This window comes from Sarcophilus harrisii, chromosome 1, assembly GCF_902635505.1.
Source record: "Sarcophilus harrisii chromosome 1, mSarHar1.11, whole genome shotgun sequence".
NCBI classification, from domain to species: domain Eukaryota; kingdom Metazoa; phylum Chordata; class Mammalia; order Dasyuromorphia; family Dasyuridae; genus Sarcophilus; species Sarcophilus harrisii.
The window spans coordinates 157920551-157944256 of NC_045426.1; the positions used below are offsets into that span (position 1 = coordinate 157920551).

General features: G+C 36.3%; 1 protein-coding gene across 8 annotated transcripts in view; it reads left to right on the forward strand.

Moving 5' to 3' along the window:
• The window catches only part of MAST4 (microtubule associated serine/threonine kinase family member 4), a 786570-nt gene that overhangs the window by 726392 nt on the left and 36472 nt on the right, over positions 1–23706 (forward strand). For 7 of the 8 annotated variants that reach the window (XM_031965783.1, XM_031965810.1, XM_031965801.1 and 4 more), the window contains 9 exons: positions 3414–3622; positions 6498–6636; positions 7723–7855; positions 8669–8834; positions 10766–10867; positions 16680–16802; positions 17331–17443; positions 21120–21247; positions 21730–21965. In XM_031965783.1, the coding sequence (XP_031821643.1) occupies positions 3414–3622; positions 6498–6636; positions 7723–7855; positions 8669–8834; positions 10766–10867; positions 16680–16802; positions 17331–17443; positions 21120–21247; positions 21730–21965 (1349 nt within the window). The remainder of the gene's footprint in view (positions 1–3413; positions 3623–6497; positions 6637–7722; positions 7856–8668; positions 8835–10765; positions 10868–16679; positions 16803–17330; positions 17444–21119; positions 21248–21729; positions 21966–23706) is intronic. The other variant, XM_031965792.1, reaches the window with a different exon arrangement.

The window sequence follows — 23706 nt, forward strand, 5'->3', positions numbered from 1 at the left end:
TAGTTACAGAAGATATAAGTTTGAATCTTTACTCTGTTACTTAAAACCTATAGTAGGACCCAGGCAAGACCTTTCATTTTCTTGAGCCTCAGTTTCCCCATCTGTAATATCAATGATTAAACTACATAGTCTTTGAACTCCCTTCCAACTTTAAATCTATGATCTTAAAGTACATTTCCAAGAAAGAGTGCTATGATAGTCTCTCTCATTGCTTTCTCTCTATCTGGGTGAAATTGATTTCCTTGATTTAAATTGATTTGGGGTCACATGGGAGAAAATACAGTTACTATATGTTGAGACTCTTTCCCAAAGCAAATGATTTTGATGATTGTGAATTTTTTTAAAAGTCAAACAAAATAATAAACATCTCTTATTCTTCTTTTAGAATCTTTGTATCAGCACACTTGTGGAAATAATTTCACTCAGTGTTTGTTTTTGTTGTTGCTGTTCCCCTAAATATTATTATTTTCAGAATATTTCAGGGAGAAAATATAAAAGCTATCCCCCAATTTGAATTTTTTACATGGTACCATGGAGAAGAAGTGGAGACTGAATTAGATTAGAGTAAAATTGAATTCAAGGGATATCTCTTTTTTCTTACTTAATATTATATATCAGTAGTTCTCAAACTTTTGTTTTCAATATCTTTATCCTATTAAAATTATTGAGGATCTCTCCAAAGAGTTTTTGTTTATCTGGATTATATTTATAGACATATACCATATTGGAAATAAAAACTATTTTTGAATTAGTACACCCTCTTAAAGAGTTTCAGAGATTCCCCAGGATTCTCTAGACCATACTTTGAGAACCACTGTCATGTATGCTCAACTTGTTTTTCCTCTGCTGCTATCTCCATCAAACATTATTTATCTGATCTTTAAATAATGAACTTCAAATATTCATTGCACAAATTGCATGAAATACATATCAAACTTCTGAAAGGGTAAATATGATATCCAGACTATGGCATTTTTGAGATGAACACGTATAACCAGTTCATTCTCAACAGCCATTTCTTGAGATATTTAGCAAATATTCTTCACCTTTTCAACATAGCTACTTCATAAATTCATTAAATATTTTTTTTCTTTATCAAGTGAACTTAACTGCCGATCCTAAAGAAAACACAATAATTAAAAAAAAAAAAAACTAGCCTTCATAGCTATTGCACAATATGTATTTGAGGAGAGGAGAGACCAAGTTAATTTCTACTTTCATTGTATTTGTGCTTATTCTCACAAGTGAGTGGATATGAACAAAGCTTTATCTGGGATGGAAGAGGAGAAAGAAAAAAGAAAATGGAATATATATAGCATGAGATTATTGTAGAAAAAAATACTTTTAAAAGAAACCAAGGAAAGTGTGTGTGTAGGGGGGAATGCTGTAAAAAGTCTAAAAGAATATCTTTATCCAAAAGACAAAAAAAAAAGGAAATGACTAAATGTGTGAGGGAAAATGAAGATTGGACTCATTTGGGAAGGGGGAATAAAGGAACATCCCCTCTAATTGGGGGGGGGGGAGACCACTCTGCTTATTAAGGAAGATGACATTTTTCATTAAATTATGATGGTGCTTACTGGGCATTCTGTGAATGTTTTTCCCTAATATCATAACTGTGATATACAGAAAGTGTCTGCATTGAAGCTGGGCTGTCTTAGGTCAGCATTGATTTTCCCCAGACAATAAATGTGGTTAAGAAACATGGTTAGCATTCCCAAGAAAAGCACACCACTGGAATATTTCTAAGGAGCAAAGTCCCATATAGTATTTTTGTTTTGAGAGTGTATATATGTATATGGGGTCAAGGTATGTTATAGGTCTTAATGAATGTACATATTAATAAATGTAGATCTTAATGAATGTATGAAAGTTAAGTTTACTTGATAAAGAAAAAAATTTTTTAATGAATTTATGAAGTAGCTATGTTGAAAAGGTGTAGAATATTTGCTAAATATCTCAAGGAATAGCTGTTGAGAATAAACTGGTTGTACAAGTGTTCATCTCAAAAATGCCATAGTCTGGATATCATATTTCCACTTTCAGAAGTTTGATATTAGGTATATTCAGGCAGTTGGTGCAATGAATATTTAAAGTTCATTATTTAAAGATCAGTTTAATAATGTTTGATGGAGATAGCAGCAGAGGTAAAAATAAGTTGAGCATATATGATATTAAGTAAGAAAAAAGGGATATCCCTTGAATTCAGTTTTACTCTAATCTAATTCAGTCTCCACTTCTTCTGATGAATCCTTAGCTGTCTCTGCATCTATTTGACCAGTTAATTAATGACTGATGTGCTTTCCCCCCCAACTCTAGAATTCTCATTTGCTTTCACTAGTGTGATAATCACAGATTGGCAGAGGTATCCTGTGAGAAAAGAAAAATACTCTGCTCTTGGGTATAATTCTCAGGTCACTGTTTCCTCAATGCCCTCTCCATTCATATTATTTGTCCTTTTAATCTTTGGTTTTCCCCTAGCCATAGGAAAACTAGTCCTGCTAATATTTGGGTGGGGATAATAAAGCAAAGCCCTGATTCATGGACGTGTGTGGGGTACGTACAAATTCAACATTGAGATAAAGGTATAAGATCAGTCACCTTTCCCAAAGCCTGGATGTTGGGAAATGCATTTCCTGTGGAAGCAAGAATGGGTGTGTCTCAATTGTTGGTGACTTAACAAGGAAATAAGAAGGTGTGTTACAGGGCATTCTCCCTTCTTGACTGCATCTCCGCAGCTTCAGCCCATCCCCCTTCTCCTCCTGCCCCCAGCATAATGCTCATTTATCCGGAAATCTCATTGGATGAAAATTGCATGATATCCTCAGCTAGGTTTCCCAGGATTGAAACTACTCCCCAGTTGTAAGCCAGACACTTTCAGAAACTGTATTATTTCTTTCAGACCACCAGGGTACCATTTAGTAAATTACTGCTTTAGTCAATCAAGGAATAATACCTAACTTAGAGCTAGGGAGTTCAGCACTGTATAGAACTGCTCATCATGTATAACTTCAGCCATCCTAACTCTGTTAAATTATATATCAGATTTTCTTTTTCAGTTTAAAAAAAAACGGAACATCACTTTGTTAGTTATTGGAAAATTCCTCTACCTAGGGATTGTCCATTCACTACCTTGGGCAATGAAGATAGATTTGATGTCTTACTGTGTGACCTATAACCTTTATTGAAGGAAAACCTAAAATCAATTTTAGTTTAAAGAATTTTGCTGAGTTTGGGGTGTTTTTTTTTTTTCCTGGCTGTGCTTTCTTGTACTAAATCTTGACCTAAATAAGAAATTTGGAGCTGCACACAAAAATTGGGGTGGGAAAGGAATTGGTGACTATAATTTAATGCATACCCAAAACATGCCATTTATTTTTCTGAGAACACCCCAACTTCTATGCTTTCTGCAGGGCTGTTTATTTTGTGCGGCATAAAGAATCCAGGCAGAGATTTGCCATGAAAAAGATTAATAAACAGAACCTCATTCTCCGGAACCAAATTCAGCAGGCCTTTGTGGAACGTGATATCCTGACGTTTGCGGAAAATCCATTTGTGGTCAGCATGTACTGTTCTTTTGAAACAAGACGCCACTTGTGCATGGTCATGGAATATGTGGAAGGTAACCCTTGTTACTACATAGGAAAATATAATTGGACCAGGAAATTCCACTTGGCATTTTTATATGATGGAAGCATTCTGTGTTTATACCATTCATCATTCATATCCAGTTGGGAGCTGATCCCCAGCAATGAAATGGCTTTATTCCCAGTCATTGCATTCTGATAATTGCCTGTAAAATGCCTTATCTATAATAATAAAGGAAAATTAGTGCTATTTGGAAAAGTTTTTTTTTAAATACTATTTTATTTTTCCCCAGTTACACATCAAGAAGATTTTTAGCATTCATTTTTACAAGATTTTGAGTTCCAAATTTTTCTCCCTCTCTCTCTCCCTTCCCTCTTCCAAAGATGGTAGCCAGTTTGATATAATTTAAACATGTGTTATCATGTAAAACAGATTTCCATATTAGTCATAGTTGTGAAAGAAGAAACAGATCAAAAGGGAAAAAAAAACACAAGAAAGAATAAAGTGAGAAAAATATGCTTCTATCTGCATCCATCAGTTCATTATCTAGTTAAGGATAGCATTTTCCTTTGTGAGTCCTTTGTACTTGTCTTAGATCATTGTGTTGCTATGGGAAAGTTTGTAATACTTGTAATCATAACTGGACACTTTCACCTTGGTCTTCAGTGCTAGAACTATACCTTTGAATTTCTCTCCCTACCCCCTACCCCCATTCTTTTGTTAGACTATGAGCATTGGAAAAAGAATGAGAATGATGTTATGGACAATCTGGTTCCAGATCCCTGCCTCTGGCATTTCCTAAACTGTATTGGTGACTCTGGGCAAATCATTTAAAATATTTCAGCCTCAATCCCTCACTATCTCTAGAATGGTGATACCTGATATGCAGTACCTAGATCATAGGATTGATGTTAATATGGAGAACTCTGATGTATCATAGAGATGACATTTGGAATTCCCTTTGCTAGTTTTAAAATACTACATATGTGTCAGCAATAACCATTGTTAATGAAGGTCATTACAAAGAATGAATAAAACTGAGTCTTTTGTTCACTTTAATCTTAGAATAAGAAGTAGAGGTAGAAAGGGAAAATGTTCCATTAGTATCAGTTACCTCAGGTATGAGCCACTTATTATAGTCTCATGAGAAGGGCTTGATCTAGAGTAGCCTTTGGAGCCCTACATAAGGTTATTCCCAGTTGATCTATGTAGAGGCAATACAAACCTTGAACTCCTGTGAACTGAAATGAGTATAATTTCAGTGATATGCTGATAAATGTTAAAAAAAAAAAAATAGCTCCCTGGGGGGAAATGGAAGAAATGTACATGTGACACATTTTAAGTCTAATTTTCATTATTAGCATATTTCTCCATCATTTTCTTAAATCTCTAGATAGTACAAATTAAGGCTTGGTATTTGTTTTGCTGTTTGCCAATTGCTATAATGTAAATGATTCCTCTGAGAATTTAACAATTGGGTCTCATGAGTAACCTGGCTCTGGTATATTTCCAAATAACATGCCATGTGAATAAGGGTCAGGAGGGTGATCCTAAACCAAGAGTATTTTTTTTAATTTGTTTTTTGCCTCTGATTTAAGCTTTGATGTGGTTAGGTTGCACAGTGGATAGACCACTGAGCCTGGCATCAAAAAGACCTAACTTCAAATCCAGACTCAGACATTAGCTGTGTAACTCTGAACAAATCATTTAACCCTGTTTACATCAGTTTCCTCATCTGTAAAATAAGCTGCAGAAGGAAATGGCAAGCCATTCCAATAACTTTTCCAAGAAAACCCCAAATGGTATCACAGAGAGTTGGATGTGACTGAAATGACTGAACAGCAACAACAATTTAAAGTTCTTCATTATTAGTCCCACCTCTTCCCCTATTTCACCATCTGATACCTTATGACAAGCATGAGAATAAGCATTTTATTCCCAAAATTAGTAGAAAATTCTTAATAACTCTATGGTCCATTGATGCTTTGAGTTTGACAAAAGAATACTTATTGTATGCTTTAAAATAATTAGCCTCATGAGAATCTAATTAACGGCTTATGAGATTCATAATTGAATCTCCCATTTGGATAGGGCTTTACAATTTACAGAGCCTTGTCACATATATTTTATCATCTGTTTGATCCTCCCCACAGCCCCATGACATAGGCAAGGGAAGAATCATTCTCGCCTCTTTTCAGATTTGGAAATTGAGACAAGGATAGGCTAAGAATCCAGTAAATCTTGATTCATCATGGGAGGCAAGAAACAAAGCCTGGACCTCCTTCCCTGTCTGGGACGTTTTCATTATACTATATTGCTGTTCTACTTCTGGGAACCTAGGTAGAATAGTAGACAGAACAACAGCATTGGAGTCAGGAAGATCTGAGTTCAAATGTGATCTTAGACACTGACTAGCTGTGTAACTTGGGACAAGTCACTTAGTCCTGGTTACTTCAGTTTATTTGTAAAATGACTTAAAGAAGGAAATGGCAAATGATCCCAATATCTTTACCAAGAAAACCTAGAATAGAATCAGAAAAAGTCAGACAGGATTGAACAACAAAAGCTGTTCCTGCTTTGTGGTTCATAATACTTGTGTGTTTAGTTCAGTTTCACCAACAATTTTTGAGCCCCTCTCATACATACAGCACTGTGAGAGTAGGACTTGAGTGGAATGATGTCCTCTGGCATGCTGTCAGATGACCCCTGCAAGAACTTCTTAGTGTTTTGATTTCTTATTTTAAACACATACACCATTACTTGAAATATATACATTTAATAAATGCTATATGGCAGGGGAGGGGAAGGGGAAGGCAGCTGTGCTTATGGAACTTAACATTCTAAATTGATGATTCCATTTAATTTGATTGTTCATATACCAGATACATCTCATTTCTTATGTTTTACAGGGGGAGATTGTGCAACCTTAATGAAAAACATGGGTCCTTTGCCAGTAGACATGGCTCGGATGTACTTTGCTGAGACGGTTCTAGCCTTGGAGTATCTGCATAATTATGGAATTGTGCACAGGGATTTGAAACCAGACAAGTATGTGCCCTAAATTGATCCAGAAGTAGTTTTTATTGAAATAAGAAGTAGATAGATAAGAAATATAAAAATATGCTTTTTGTTTTGCAAGAAAATGTTTCCTACTGATGCCATCCACTTTGGCCAATTAAGAATTCTCAGATAATAGGCATCTTATTCCTTGAATGGGTTATTTTTAACAGTTATAATGAATATGTTGATTTTTATGATCCTTTAAGAGCCACCATGCTTGTAATAATAGCTCAAAGGGAACACATTTGTTCAAGGGAAAAAAAAAAAGGAATATCAAAATGGGCAGTAGAAAAATCTATTTGTAAACCTAAAAGTATGAGATATCTTTTAATATGTAAATGCAGGTCATTTGTCTGATGGGTAACTTCATATGTGCTAAATATCTCTAACGTGTCATATACCTGTAAGTTGGAATCTCAAACAATAATATTAGTCTTCCTTTCAAGTTCCTTGGATCACCTGGTTCCTTATAACCTCCTTCAAGAAAGTTTGCTGTTTTAATAGATAAAATATAATATTGAATTGTGATCAGTTTTTTCCTTCCACTTCTAAATTAATGGCATCTTTTTAATAGAGTAATGAAGTTTATGCCATTATTTTTCCAAATGTTTGTAAAGCTTTATTGGAAATGTTTAGGGGTTTACTTTTACTGACTACTTCACTCCACGCTCTCCACAAGAAGATTTAAGTCAAGAAGCATTTATTAAACCCCTTTCACATGCCAGGCAATATACTAGGAACAGAGAGAAACAGAAACCATCCTTGCCCTCATGAAGCTTTCCTTTTGTGGAGTACAGAACATGTACACATATGTGCAAAATATAAGCAAAGTACAAAGTAATTTCAGGGAGTCAGCTAAACCTTAGTTGTTAGAGGGACCAGAAAAGTCCTTGGTTCCTTGGTTCTTGAGAACTTGTACTTTTCAGACATTTAAGCATGGGATCTTCATTCACTAAATAGCATTTGTCATCTTCACCTTACCTAACTCACTGATTTTAACAGTGTAGTTGCAAACCACCCTGAGATGAGACCCAACTCACATCCTCTTGGTGTTTGGTATGTTCTTATTCACAGTTTGCTGGTCACATCCATGGGACATATAAAGCTTACTGATTTTGGTTTATCCAAGGTGGGACTGATGAGCATGACCACCAATCTTTATGAGGGTCACATTGAGAAGGATGCTCGAGAGTTCCTAGACAAGCAGGTAAGCTTTGTGTCTATTGCCAAGCCCAGGAATTCCCTTGTTTATTAGTGAAATTACAAATAAAATAAATGTAAACCATGTTTGCAACTCAGTTCGTGATTTAGATGTCTGTTCAAAAGTTACCTTTGGTACACAGCAAATTGCTTCCATTTTTCTCCTTCCAGTCCCCCTTCCCTTTTCTCCCCACTCCCACTGCCCACCTCCGCTGTGTCCCTCCCCTAACATTATGGTCTATTAGGAAGATGAACGATCTAATTGTACACGAGTGGGATTGTGAGAGAGACAAATGGAAAACTGTTTTTATAAGGAATTCAGGAGTCTCAGCAGAGTACTTGTGGAACTCATGATGCATTGTACAATCAAGGGTGCTAAAATCCTAGATATGGCCCATTTCCCTTTCAGCATGCCTCATTACCATTTGCCCACAATCTGTTCACTGTAAAAGTTACTTAAGGTAAACCCATCTCAACTTTCAGGCTTTCATGTAGAAATTAAGAAGTAAGGATATTCAAGTTCCATAAATACCAAAACAGACTTATGGGCATGCATTATCATTTAGTTTAATAGTGTATATTAAATTAAATATGCTTAAATGTGCAAGATTATTCACATGTTTAAATTCAATCAAATGTGACATGACAGTGTTTGGGATCCAGTTTTTCATCTTTGATCCCCAGGTGATTGATTTTCTTTGAGTCTATTGATCTAATATCTAGGGCCTTGGGGTTTGAGCAGGTGTATGTTTCTCTGAAATAATTACTGTCCAATGGTCTTGCTATAATTCTAATTTATTGCTAATATTTCAATTATTAGGTCTGTGGGACACCTGAATATATTGCACCAGAAGTGATTCTAAGGCAGGGTTATGGAAAGCCAGTGGACTGGTGGGCCATGGGAATCATTCTCTATGAGTTTCTGGTTGGATGCGTGCCATTCTTTGGGGACACACCAGAAGAGCTATTTGGACAAGTCATCAGTGGTAAATATCACCAGAAATCATTTTCAAGCTACTTCTGGGAAATAGCTATTTAATGCAAATTCAAGGAGTATCTGAGACCCTACTATTAAAACATTAACCTTTAGCAAAAACTTGAGCCAACAAATTAAAAGAACTCGCTTTTCAAAGCACACAACTGCTTTTGGTATTATCAAGGGTAAAATTTGGATTGAAAACCGGTCTGAGAAAATGTTGTTGATGTACTCTTCTGAAGTTCATCAACAATATATCTGATGTTTATGGCCGATCATTTTTTACTAAAGAAATTGATGTGGGAATTACAAATGATTTGACTGTGGGCCTTTCCATCTCGAATAGGAAAGTTGTACCAGGAAAGAAAAGGTTAAGAGAGATGGTACTTGTATCAAAGGAAAAATGGCTAGTAAGGAAATTAGCAAAAATGTAATAATCTCCTAAAATGAATGTCTACCAAATAATAAATAATGAGAAAGGGAAGGAAGCAAATTTAATTCACAGATTGTTAATGATTTCATTGGTGGTTGTTATGGTATAATGTTATTTTTGTAACAGCTGTTCTTCTTTCATTTAAAATTCAATAACCTTTAGATCTTAACCCGCGTGCTGACCCTAACTATTGTCATGCAGCTTGTGGCAAAACTAAATGATAATTAAACAGAATTTTTCACTCCTCTACCTGCTGTTTCCATAAATTTCCCAGATGCATAGATATAGATGGCCTCTATGTATGCCAGAAGTTTATCTGACATCTCAGTTACCATATTATTTGCCATTCTCTTCCATACTGTGCTACTAGGTGCAATGACAGCAGTAGAAAGAAGAGGAAGGAAAATAAACCCTGTTTTTCTGTATGTGAGGAAGAGAGAGGAGTAATCCCACCACTAGTCTCTGTCTCTGACTTTGTAAGCCAGGCATGTTTGTAAACTTTAATGAAGTGGATTTGTGGGTTGCCCACAGTGTATGACCCTTTCTTTTTTTAAATATAGAATATCCTGTTTATGGATTTATAACTGTGCTGTTTTTCTGATGTGATATACCAAGGCCTGAGTGGCAAGGGGAATCAACTGTTTAATTAACACAAGTGGCAAATGCTGGCTTTGTTCTCCATGCCTTACGGCTGAGATGCATATTCATGTTTTATTTTCCAAATCAGATTTAAACTGTAGGCAGTGGAAGCTAGAGGCAGACACATGCAGAAATAACTCATTTTTTTATTGCATTTCCTTACACACAGGCACGCACACATATCTTCAGGCAAGTGCCTTTTAAGATGTAGAAAAAATTACAATATTCATGACAAAATTTTAAATACTTTAATTATGATTATTTTGAGTATCTCTCAGTACTGGGAATCTGTACACACACACACACACACACACACACACACCCCTCCCTTTAAACTTCTCTGTTTCTTGTGTATTTTTCACCTAATTCTTTTGTTGTGAAAAGAACATAAAACATGCTTTTGGAGCCGTTTTTGTTAGAGTGAGTTCAGAAATTGGCTATCTTTTGCTCTTAGAATTTTTTCCCCAGAAAGCTGACCACCCTTGCTCTGTGAAATGCTGAAAACTCTGTGGAATAAGTGTCGCATCAGGATTTGGGATAGGGAGAGCCTATTTGTATGGAAGCCCTTATTTTTCCAATTCAGTAATTCTGGGTTCATGAGGGTTTAAGAGGCATCTGATGGTAAAATAAAATAAAAGACTAACCTGAATGTAATTGAGGCATGGATTATTTTATTATATGAAGGTAATCAATAGGTTTGTAAAAAAAGTAGCTGCACAGAGACAAATGCACAGAGGAAACTGAATGAAATCCTGACAGGGCTTCCCCCAGACACATACTTCACTCCCTGCCCTGGGCCTGCCAGAGACGGTCATTGCTGTCACTGTGTCATCCACATTTAAAAAAAAAAATGTTTATTTTTCTTGTAGATGAAATCAATTGGCCTGAAAAAGATGAAGCCCCCCCTCCCGATGCCCAGGATCTGATTACACTGCTCCTTCGGCAGAATCCTCTGGAGAGACTGGGAACAGGTTAGGGTATAACTTGTTTTAATTTTTGCTAATATGCAAGAAATAACATCTACGTGAAACACGGTGAGGCTTTTGTTTGTGTTTTGTTTTGCATGGGAAACATCTGTTAGTGGATGTAGAACATGACGACAACTCATTAAAGCAACGATGTTTAGGGATATTGTTGTGTAATGGGTTGTGGGAATTTTTTTTTTCCTTTTTGCTGACTCAGAGCAGTTTGTAAAAGGAGAGCATTTTTTTTTTTTTTTTGGTATGAAACAGAAGCTACTCTTACTGTAAACAAGAGCAGAGTCTTATCTCAAGATAAACCTATTCAGTGCAAAGAGCTCTCCCCCTCCTGAAAACCATGAGCTTTAGGAATCACTTGAACTAGGGGAAGTAGAAGTAACTGGTCCAGTTCAAGGCATCCCACCCTTTCCCCAAGCTCACAAGTAATCAGACCCAGCAAATTACTTCCCACAGACTTTGGGTGAGGTGATTGGTACTTGAACTAATTACTAGAAAATGAGAGCCTGGGGAAGGAACACGCTATCTTATCATTGGTATTCAGCACTGGGGTCTGAGGAGGAAGATTAAAAGCACAGGCTTTTGAGGTTAAGGAGATAAAAAGAAATTAGTGAGAAGAAAGCCTGCTGACTATTGTGTTGCCAATTTTCTATATCTCTAGCTAGGTGGTAAGGTGGATAGAGAACTGAACTTGGAATCAGAAGAACTTATATTTGTGAGTTCAAATCTCAGAGGAATTAACGACTCACCTCAGCATCAATTGGCAAATATCCATAGTACTCTAAACCCAGTGCTCTGATTTACTCTTTCCCCTCCCTGCCTTAGGCAATCGGTCATTTCCTTTTCTGAAATGGTCTTTACTAAAATTTTATTTGGGGGCAGCTAGGTGGTGCAATGAATGGATTGTTAGGCCTGGAGTCAGAAAGAACAGAGTGCAAATTCAGCTTCCTACAGGTATTAGCTGTGTGGCCCTACCCAAGTCACTTAAGTCTACTTATCTATGAAATGATTTGAAGAAAGAAGTGTCAAAATACTTCAAAATCTCTGCCAAGAAAACTTGAAATGGGGCCACAGAGAGATGGGCATGACTGAACAACAAAAGATTTAAGATTCTTAAAAAATAGGGATAAATACTGTACAATTTTGTTTGAGAACTGGATTGTGGATAAGGCTAAGAGCCAGAAAGCTTAATTTTTTTTTTCAGATGCACCTAAATAGCATGTTAGAATGTTGACTACTCATCACGAAGTCCAAAGTTCAAATCCTTTGTTCAATCCCTTTTTTAGGACACTTTTTAAGCTGTGTGATCCTGGCTGAGTTACATACATTCTTTCGGTCTCAATATGCTTATCAGGAAAAATGGGAATAATAATAGCACACTATCGTTAGGTCACCCAGTTTTCCTTAATTTTTTTCTTTGTTACAAAGGAAAGATCAAAATAGGGATAGATTCTCTGGAATTGATTGTGATATGTAAAAAACAAATATATATGTTTCAAAGTCCAAAGGAACTTTCACATCTGAATTACACATCCATAAATGGATTTTAAGGAGATATATAAGTATTGTTAATTGAAGATTGATCTACATCAAATACAATTATCTATGTTCCCTTTCTCTTCCATTTAAAAAAAAAGAGTGAATGAGTGGGCACAAATGTATTTCCAAAAACAGACTTTAAAAGCCACCCTCACCCCAGAGTACCCTTGGAAAATGGAGTTGCCATGTCCTTTTTCCTACTTTAATTTGATTGGATTGGATTTGTCATACAGTATGGGTTTGTTGGTCAACACAATCACATATGTCCATGTTCTCCTGGATTGTTTTTTCTCTTCATCTCTTTGACTGATACTTTGGATCTTTTCAAGGTTTGACAGTTTGAGGAGCTGATCCTTAACGGAAGTCCAAAAGAGACATTTGAAATATCCAGAGTTAGCTTTTAGTGTTGTCAGGAACACTGCAAACCAGACAGAGGCTGTGTGATGAGGCCCTGTAGGGTGTTGCTGAACGCTACCTGCTGCTTGTCCCAAAGGCTTGCTGCCCTGCTTCAGAGGGCAGCATCTTGTATTTAATGCATATTTAGCTGGCAAAATAATGCACCATGAAAATGTGTAAATGCACATTTGCCCGAGAGACTGGAGTAGCTGAGAAAAGGGGTATGAAGAATATAATGGATGTTTTAGAAATTTCCACAAGAGGAGAGAAAAACCATGGACACGGAAGAAATTTAATGTCACAGCACCATAAGATTTCAGTGTAATTAGAAAGCTAGAAGTTGGGGATTGACCTACTTCAACTGCTTTTGAACTGCTAATATGCTGCAAACACAGAACTCTCTTCTTTGAGTAGTAATGTTGGGTTCTTGCAGTGAAGTTTGCTGTTTTTTCATCGTTTAACATGGTTGTTTTTCTATGGCATTTAATTTTATTTGGTAGTATTTTATAATTTAAATTTTTCTCTTAATTTGTCCTTTCCTTTCATTCTTTCCTTCTCAGTGATGGAAAGAATCAAGGACAATGATAATTGCCTGACCTCCCACATGCCCCTGAGTCAAAGGAATGTCTCAGTGGGAGACTCCTAGGAGACCAGGTCAACTGAAAACAACCAAAAAAAAAAACAAAAAAAAAAACCTCAAACCCTCTTTGGTTATAATTCAGAGATAATACAGAAGCCCTGGATCTTGATGAAGCCAGTTGTCCTTGAGTGAAATGTATGGCACTTGATTATTTGCCAGAACTTTGCCACTTAGTTAATTTTATTATTTTTTAAATGTCTATTTAAATCTTTTGGTTTCTATCACTAACTTCAAATATATACTTTCACACTCCCCAAGTCATTAAAGTTTTTTTTTCTTTTTTATTGTTTTCTTTTTTCTGGTTATATAAGTACATTAATTCTTTAAATACACATTTCTTTATGAATCATATTGGGAAAGAATAATCAGAAAAAGAGAATAATCATGAGAGAAAAAAATTGGGGAAAAAAATGAACATAGCATGAGAACACAGGATTTAAATGAAGGAGGCATTTAGAGTAAAGCAGCAAGGTGGCACAGTGGATAGAACACTGGGCTTGAAATATGAACACTCATCTTCATGAATTCGAATGTCTGAGTAATTGGCTATATTATAATGATTCTTTGCCAGACTTTTGATATTTCCCAGTGCCTCATCTATTTTTCTCCCTCAATCCAAGTGGTCTGTAGTATATTCCAATGATAAAATTGCTTCTGCTTCTCTCTCCATTAATCTTCAATCAGATGCCCTTCAGAAACATGTCTTTATCACAATATATTTCTTCACATGAATATGCCTTCTTTTTTTTTTCTATTTAAATCTGCACACTTTTATTTATTTATTTTTGATATTCAGATACTTTGTTTTTTTTCTTTTTTTTAATAACTTTTTATTGACAGAACCCATGCCAGGGTAATTTTTTACAACATTATCCCTTGCACTCACTTCTGTTCTGATTTTTCCCTTCCCTCCCTCCTTCCCCCGCCTCCCCCAGATGGCAAGCAGTCCTATACATGTTAAATAGGTTACAGTAGATCTTAGATACAATATATGTGTGTAGAACCGAACAGTTCTCTTGTTGCTCAGAGAGAATTGGATTCAGAAGGTAAAAATAACCCGGGAAGAAGAACAAAAATGCAAGCAGTTCACATTCATTTCCTAGTGTTCTTTCTTTGGGTGTAGCTGCTTCTGTCCATCCTTGATCAATTGAAACTGAGTTAAATCTTCTCTGTCGAAGAAATCCACTTCCATCAGAATACGTCCTCATACAGTATCGTTGTTGAAATATATAATGATCTCCTGGTTCTGCTCATTTCACTCAGCATCAGTTCATGTCAGTCTCACCAATCCTCTCTGTATTCATCCTGCTGGTCATTTCTTACAGAACAATAATATCCCATAACATTCATATACCACAATTTACCCAACCATTCTCTAATTGCTGGGCATCCATTCATTTTCCAGTTTCTAGCCACTACAAACAAGGCTGCCACAAACATTTTGACACATACAGGTCCCTTTCCCTTCTTTAATATCTCTTTGGGATATAAGCCCAGTAGAAACACTGCTGGATCAAAGGGTATGCACAGTTTGATAACTTTTTGAGCATAGTTCCAAATTGCTCTCCAGAATGGCTGGATGTGTTCACAATTCCACCCACAATGTATCAGTGTCCCAGTTTTCCCACATCCCCTCCAACAATCATCATTATTTTTTCCTGTCATCTTAGCCAATCTGATAGGTGTGTAGTGGTATCTCAGAGTTGTCTTAATTTAAATTTCTCTGATCAATAGTGATTTGGAACACTCTTTCATATGAGTGGTGAATATACCTTCTTAACTACCCCTTTTATTTATGCATATATCAAAAACAATATTCTAGTCCAAAATTTCATCCTGAAAAGTCTCAATGATACCTGTGAGATCAAATTTGCCTTTTGCATTGGGACCTTTAGCTCCTCCTGCTTTTTGCCTATACTTTGTCCACTGATTTACAGCCTTTTGTAGCCATGTGTTTTAGAACTGATTCCTTTCTTGAACTGTGTCTCCCATAAAGTTTTGGATCTCTAAACTGCTATACTTCTTTCTCCATGTAGTCTCTAACTTGGTGAATGTACATTAAATGATTTTCTCCCTCTCCAATTCTTTTCATTTAAAATTTATATTGTGGCCTTCCCCATGGTAATCCCAGCAAGACAGAATATTTTCTCCTGGAGTTTAAGACCAAATCTACAAGTGGAATGAGGTTTAACTTGTAAGTAGGAAAGATTGTAGATAATACAAAGAAGAATTTTGGTTGTCAGTTAAGGATAAGAAGCTCTAGGTTCAGATTATAATAAAAAAAAAATTAGTATTACGGGTAAAGAAGACTCTCTATGGCATGAACAATGAAACCATTGTTCAGGTCTCCCTAGGTGGCCACTTAGGAGAAATGATAAGCTATCTTCATTCATGCTTTTGCTGGAGGCAGAGAGGTAGACTAGCTGAGCTCTGTGAATCCATTACAAATATGAGGGTTTCTTTTTATATATTATGTACATATTTTAAATGTTTCTGGCCAAGTATACCCTTAAAATGGCAAGTTTTTGAATCATGAACTGAATATACAGAACATTGTTTTCCCAAATTGTGCCGTTATGCTCTGTTGGCATGAAGAAGTCTACAACTTTACAAATTTGATGGATTTTAGTCTCATGCTATATGAATCCATAAAGCAAATTCAGTTATTTTTGACTTAAGAATTCATACTACATAGACACTAATTCCTTCCTAATTACATATGTAATCGAGTGGAATTACATTACAAATTTGTTATCATTCAAAAAAGAACTCATCTTTGTTATCTGTTTTACTCTAGGAAATATCACTGTCATAGCAAATTTCTCCTCTAGAATTTTTTTTCTTTTTTTATTTATTTGTATATAATGATAATGTCTTTATGGGGACAACAAGCCTACTTCCTCAGGTTCACCATAACGTAGTTTTTAGAAGCTACATCATCAATTTATGAAAAAAAAGTGGGGCGAAGTAATAGGAAAAATTAACAAAGGAAAAATTGAACACATGGTACAATTACTGAAGTAATCAAATATCTTCCTGACAGTCGTTCAAGGGAATTATTTTCTTTGGTCCTGATGATGGACTGAGTATGTCAAAGTCTGTCTCTTTCTGGCTCTAGCTCACTTTTCTTTCCTTTTCCCTCCCTTTCCTACCTCCCTCTCTCCATATAAATTTCCCATCCTTTCTGCCTTAAGCATTTTAATCTCCTCATTTTCTCTCGTGCTCCCCCAGGTGGTGCCTATGAAGTAAAGCAACACCAGTTTTTTCGTTCCCTGGACTGGAATAGTTTGCTGAGACAGAAGGCTGAATTCATTCCACAGCTAGAATCAGAAGACGACACAAGTTACTTCGATAGTATGTATTATCTTAAAATATCAGTGAATATAATATGACTAGAGTGGAAATAAGTTTTACATGAGCACATGTATAACCTGTATCAAACTGCTTGCCTTTTCTATGAGAAAAAGAGATAGAATTTGGAACTCCAAAATATTTTTGGAATGAATGTTTGTTAACAATTATTTTTGCTTATTTGTATTTGGTGGAAAATATTAAATATATTTTTAAAAGTAAAAAAATATGTATGTGAATGGTGTATGTATAAAGAAATCATGAAGGTGTTTAATATTGCAGCGGGAGCCTTCTGAAGGGCAATATGTTCTAATAGGAATCCAAGATGTCAGGTTCAAATCCCAGCTCTGCTGTTTTCTACAGATGTAATTTTGGACAGGTCTCTTTAAGCCTCAGTTTCTATGTCTATAAAATAAAACATTTGACCACTCCCACTTCTAAATACCTGTGGATAAAATCTTTAATAGAATACAATAATTACTTTATGTAAAATGGGGTTCTAAGTGACCTTAATTGTCTATTTTTCTTCAGCTCGATCAGAGAAGTATCACCATATGGAAACAGAAGAAGAAGATGACACTAATGATGAAGATTTTAATTTGGAAATACGGCAGTTTTCTTCATGTTCCCACAGGTTTTCAAAAGTAAGTCAAGGGGTAGCTAGGTGGCACAGTGGATAGAACACCAGCCCTGAAATTAGGAGGATATGACTTGAAATCTGGTCTCAGACACTTAACACTTCTTAGCTGTGTGACCCTGGGCAAGTCACTTAACCTTAGTTGCCTCAGCAAAAAAAAAAAAAAAATTATATAAAGCTTTATAAATTTTTTCATAAATATATGTGATTATATATAGTTATCTATAGTTTTGTAGATATAAATATATATATATACATATATCCAGGCATATGTGTATATATGTGTACATATAAACACACATAGGTACATGAATAGATGGACAGAGAGACAGAGACAAGAGAGTGATAGAGAGAGAGAGAGTCAGAGAGACAGAAAAATAGAGAGACACACACATACAAAGAGACAGAAACAGACAGACAGACACACACACACACACATACATACACACATATACAGAGAGAGAGAGAGAGATTTTCCTCCCCTCCCTTTTATCCCCTGGAATAGTAGCTCAACCTTTTCATACAACCTAACCAAAATCATGTAGCACAGTGACAAACTTCTTCCCTATATTCATCATTATCTTCTCTATTATAAATTAAGCTTGTATTTGTAGATGGAGCCTTGTGTTTCTGGAGATGAGAATACTTACTTGTTCTGCCTTGCTGTTCATAGTTTGTTTCCAGAGTCACTTATAGGCTAGTGAGATTGAAAAAATGACTCGGTGTACTTTTATTAGTTTTGGCTTTAGCACTGGTTCTGAAACCATCATTCCTTACCCTTGATTTGCCAGAGTCCAAAGGATGTCCATAGTTGAATAGCCAGTGTCATTGGGACTTATAAGAAAAAAAGGCCTTGAACTTAGTTTAATTTTTTAAAAATAGTGATTATGAAAAGTATAAACACAAGTAATAGAAACATGCTAATATGATCATTTATTCATGATACACTGAGAAGAACATTGTGAATATGTAGCCAGAGGATCTCAGTTTAAATAACAAGCCATGCCTAAGAATCATTTTTTTTAATAGTTATGTATAAGTCTACCATATTCATTTTAAACATGACAACACCAAAACTCTGAGAGTGGGTAATTTACTCAAATTACCTTCTCTGATCTTCAGTTTTCTTATCTATAAAATGAAGGAGGGTAGATTATATGATTTCCATGTTCCTTCCAGAAATGTGGCACAGTAGAAATAAATCTGAATTTATAGTTAGCCAAGCCGAGGAGTTTTACTTCCTAAGCAAGCGCATTAAATTGCAAATTCCTTGAGCAGAATTGGGTTGTTTTTGTTATTTTTTCAGATTGGGAGAGGTGATTGGGAACTTTTTGCCTTTCTTTGCATCTCTAGCTCTTAGCCCAGAGTCTGGCATTTAGTTGGCATTTTAAAAATGCTTATTGCTTTTTTATTATTGATTTCACTATTAATTGATTGACTTCTCTTGGTCTCAGTTTCTTCACCTGTTAAATATTTCTGAAGTATCTTTGCCCCTATGATTCCAATCTAAATAAGGGCTTTTTTTTTAAATAAGAGGGAATGTGGACTGATTGGGAACCTGTGGAGTTGTTTCATGAAAGAGGCAAGTTTTACATAGTAAAGAGGCATTCCAGGAGAGAAGTGATAGTCTGTAAGTGAGATCAATAGTTTTGGAGAAACGAGTATGAGCTGAAGTGTAATGGGACCTGAGAATAGTGGATTATCTGAAATGATTCCAGGAGAGTCCAAGACCAACTGGAGAGTTGCCTTTTGATTCAAGGAGAATTGAGATCTGTTGTTGAATTCTGAAAAAGCTTGGAAAAATCTCTAGTGCCTGAGGAAAAGAATCCTTGCTGCTGTGTATCCAATAGCTGGGGGAGGGAGGGGGAAAGAGAAATGATAAAGAAAAGGGAGTGGTCTCTAGGACACATCAACCTTTTATCTGGTGGTGTAGTGATTGGGCTTGAAGTCAAAATGCAGGTTTAAGCAGTAACTTTCCAGTTCTATAGATTATGCTATCAGTATTACAAATGAATTGGCTTAGCTTCTGTGTAGCCTTTAGTACTTTCAGAATTTATTCTGTCTTTTATAAAATTAGCTACAAATTAGCCACAAAATTAGCTAATAATGCAGATACTCCAATAATACTCTATTATATTTCAATAGTTCCATGCTTTCTTAAGTGTGTGACCCATCTTCTGGTGCTGATAGCATCCCATTCATGCCTTCTCCTTTATAAATCTTGTTCCTGTCTTTTGCAATAGGGTAAGCCCAATACCTTTTGTGTAAAAGTAGGGGAGCCAGGTGGTTCCAATGGACAAAGTGCTATGCTTGAGTCAGGAAGCCTCCCCTTCCTAAGTTCAAATGCAGCCTCAGACCCTGGATGTGTGCGACCCTGGGCAAATCACTCTTGTTTGCCTCAATTTTCCTCTCTATAAAATGAACAGGAGAAGAAAATAGCAACCCATTGCAGTATCTTTGTCAATAAAACCTCAATGGAATGGGGTTAGTCAGACACAACAAAAACAATTTCACAACAGTAGAGGCAAGTGGAAAAATGCTGGATTTGATCAAATTCTATCTCTATCACTGTCTGTGTGATCCTGGGTGAATCATCTCCACTCTGTAGTTCATTTCCATTTGTAAAATAAGATTATGGCAAATGGTTCCTTCTAGTAAGAAGTTAATATATGTTAAATAAAAAAGAGGTCACTATCATGTTAGTCATTTACAGGGAATGGAATAAAGAAATTGAATCAATCTTAGAGCCACATCGGGAAGTTAAGAGCTTAAACTTTGGCAGAAGCTTGTCAGAGCTGTCTCCCAGATGAAGTTTTTCCCTGCTGCCTTCATCTCAGTAACTAGTACTGTCTTCCTGTTCCCCACTCTGCTGCAACTTTCTTCCCTAGCATATACAACCCCCATACTCATCACTGATCCCTACTCCCACCAGCTCTTTGTTACAGAATGGCTGCAAATTTCTACAAGCTAATAGAGTGGATCTAAGTGGAACCCTGTGGGTTGATTCAGCTTTCTTAATCTCCTCTTTTGTGACATTTGCCCATCCTTATGGGAGGGTGATGGCTATCCAGAGGCAGTCTGAGATCTCTTAGGATGACAAGTTTTATCTCTGCAGGTGCCCCCTTGTTATAGTGCGCAAAGTTGACAGTCTATTTGTATGATTTGTAAGCTAACAAAACCCACTGATTTTTTTATGACCAAAATACATAATGTCTTTTTTTCCTAAATCTTTGAAGAAAGTTATTTATTCTTTTCTTCACAGTCAATTCATTTTTCTGCTTCTGACCCTGACTGGTGGCCATTAAATCAATCTCTCTCTCTCTCTCTCTCTCTCTCTCTCTCTCTCTCTCTCTCTCTTTTTTGATGGACTTTATGGTTAAAAAGTAATCTAAGATGTGCATTGATCCTCTGATCTAGAAACTCCAAAGCATCTATGGATTTTGTTTATAGACACAACATTCATACAGGGAAATGATGAGAGGAATTGAATTCATAACAACAACAAGGTTATTCATTGACCCTGCACCTCAGCAGAGAGGAGCATAAAGCATTTGGATAGCAGCTTTCTGAACATAGATTCCTTGAATTCAGACTTTAATCATAATGCCTCATAAAAAAGACAGATCTAGATAAATTAGAACACCAAGAATGGATTAATAATGATTGAAAACTTTTCTCCTTAGGTTTTTAGCAGCATAGATCGAATAACTCGGAATCCTGGAGAAGAGAAAGAAGACCCAGGAGATAAAACCAAAAGTACAGCTCTACCATCTGTGGAGACATTGAGTTGGAGCTCGGAGTATTCTGAAATGTAGGTAGAAAGGTTTGTTAAAAACATTACAATGGGGCAGCTAGGTGATGCAGTGAATAGAGTACCAGCCCCGAAGTCAGGAGGACCTGGGTGTTACCCTGGGCAAGTCATTTAACCCCAATTGCCTCAGGAAAACAAACAAACAAACACAAAAACCTTTATACAATAAGTGGCTACTATTCCTGGCTGGTCTAAATATCCATCATTCCTCCAAATCTATTAAATTCTCCAGTTGTGGTGGGGGTTTTTTTCTCTTGATCTCTTCCAGAATTGATATTTTTTTTAACAAATCTTTCTTTTATTCTTGTGTTCTCTCGTTTGTTCTCTCTCTCTCTCCGTCCCCTCCCTTTTTCTTCCCCCCTCCCACTCTTTCCCTTTCCTCCTCTTATTCACTTTCTGTCTTCTCTGTGTCTCTTGGTGTCTCTGTCTCTCTCTCTCTCTCTCTCTCTCTCTCTCTCTCTCTCTCTCTCTCATAATTTAAGGCAACAATTATCCACATCTAATTCCTCTGACACGGAAAGTAACAGACATAGACTCAGTTCGGGATTGCTTCCGAAACTGGCTATTTCGACTGAGGGAGAGCAAAGTGAGCCAACTGTGTGTGCTAGAGAATCTCGAGAGGAGCCTGAGAAGCCAGCACTTCCATCTGAAGAGAATGCCCAAGATGAACCTGAAGTCACAACCCCAGCGAGCACCATTAGCAGCTCTACACTCTCTGGTAAGGAGTTTGACTTTGAAGTTTCTGCCAATTTAATACCATCTGGTTAGTTAGAAAGTGGTTTTTTGCCTTCAGGCTCTCTAGGATTGGACTTGGACTAGGCATTACCTCGGTTACTGGGCTTCATTAAGGGCCTCTTAAATGATAGGCAATTCTGTGTCACTCCCACCCTACCTAATCCTCTTCACCAGTTTTCTTTGATATAATAGTGAAGCATGGTTACCTTAATCTTGAAGGCACAGCTTTAATTTTCATAGGTGACATTAATTTTAATGAAAAATTAATATTAAATGTTAAATTAAAAAATATTGGAAGTCAACCCTGATTGATTGTTCAAGTAGAATTTGATTACAAATTTGCCCATAGACTCTATAGGTCCATTTAATTAAATTTAATCAGTATTTATGGAACACCTACTATATGCAAGGCTCTGGGCTAATGGCTCAGGATACAAAAAAAAAAAAAAAAAATCCTTGCCCCAAAGAGTTTACATTCTGAGAGAAGGGGTCTTTAACTTTACAAAATAGATACAGTAATTTAGAAAGATAGAGTATTGATAACTGTCAGGGGAAAGAAGAGGTGGGCACAATCAAGAAAGGTCTAATGTAGGAAATATCATTGGTATACTTAGAACAGGAAGGCAATTTAAAGATCATTTGTTCCAACCTCCTAACTATTGTTTAACTCCTTTGCATAACCACTTTGACAGATTGCCAATTCAGCCTTAATTTAGAGGCTTTCAAAAACCAAGGAATTTACTACCTAAATAGTAACTCATTCATTAATAAGTTTTTTCCCCTAATTTAGGATCTTATAGATGATGTTAGATCCCACAATACATCCTTGGCTCTGCTCATAAAATATAGATCTTGATGAAGGCCTTATTGCTTTCCATCAAGTCATAGCCACTTAGAATTGGAAAGGTCATCAGAGATCATCATGTGAAGACTCTCTGTTGTGTTTCCCAAGTACCCATCAAGTATCTGCCTTGGAGATGTCCAGTGTCAGGGAATTGCTTTCATGGATAAATCTGGTTTTTATTGCCACCTCCCTGGGTTCTCAATAGGAACAAGATCTAGAATCTCTTACCTTACTTTGATAGGTCTCAATGATGGGCCCAGTGATTCACTGTAGATCCTTCCTTTAAGGAACAGCCTACCTGACATTCAAAAAATTGTATCTCCAAGTTAGAAGCAATGTGGTGAAATCTTCAACCACTCTTGAATGTCATCTCTCAAAGTTATAGAGGAGCTGCTGTCTACCTTGTTGGAAAGAGTACTCCAGAAGTCACTAAAGTGTCTGATTGTTGAGAGAAATAGTATGGCATAGTGAATAGAGACTGGTCTGGAAGCTGGGAAGACCTGGATTTGAGTCTCTGATACATACTGATTATATGACCCAGAGCTAGTCACTTAATCTCTGGAATTAGCTAATTAATCCAGGCAGTTCTCCAATTCCATTATAATTTACAGAGAAAATACCAGAACAAGGAGAGGTTTTGTGTGTGTGTGTGTTTTTCTAAGGTCATGTAAAACACGTCTAATCCCTCTTTTATAAATATTTGAAGACAACAGTCAAATACATACATCCCCCCCCCACACACACACACACACACTTCTTACTAATTTTCTCTGGAGACAAAGTATCTCTAGTTTCATGGCATTGTTTTGAGTCCCTTTCGCATCTGATTGCCCTTTTGGATACATTCTGACTTCTTAATGTACCTCATAAAATAGGATAT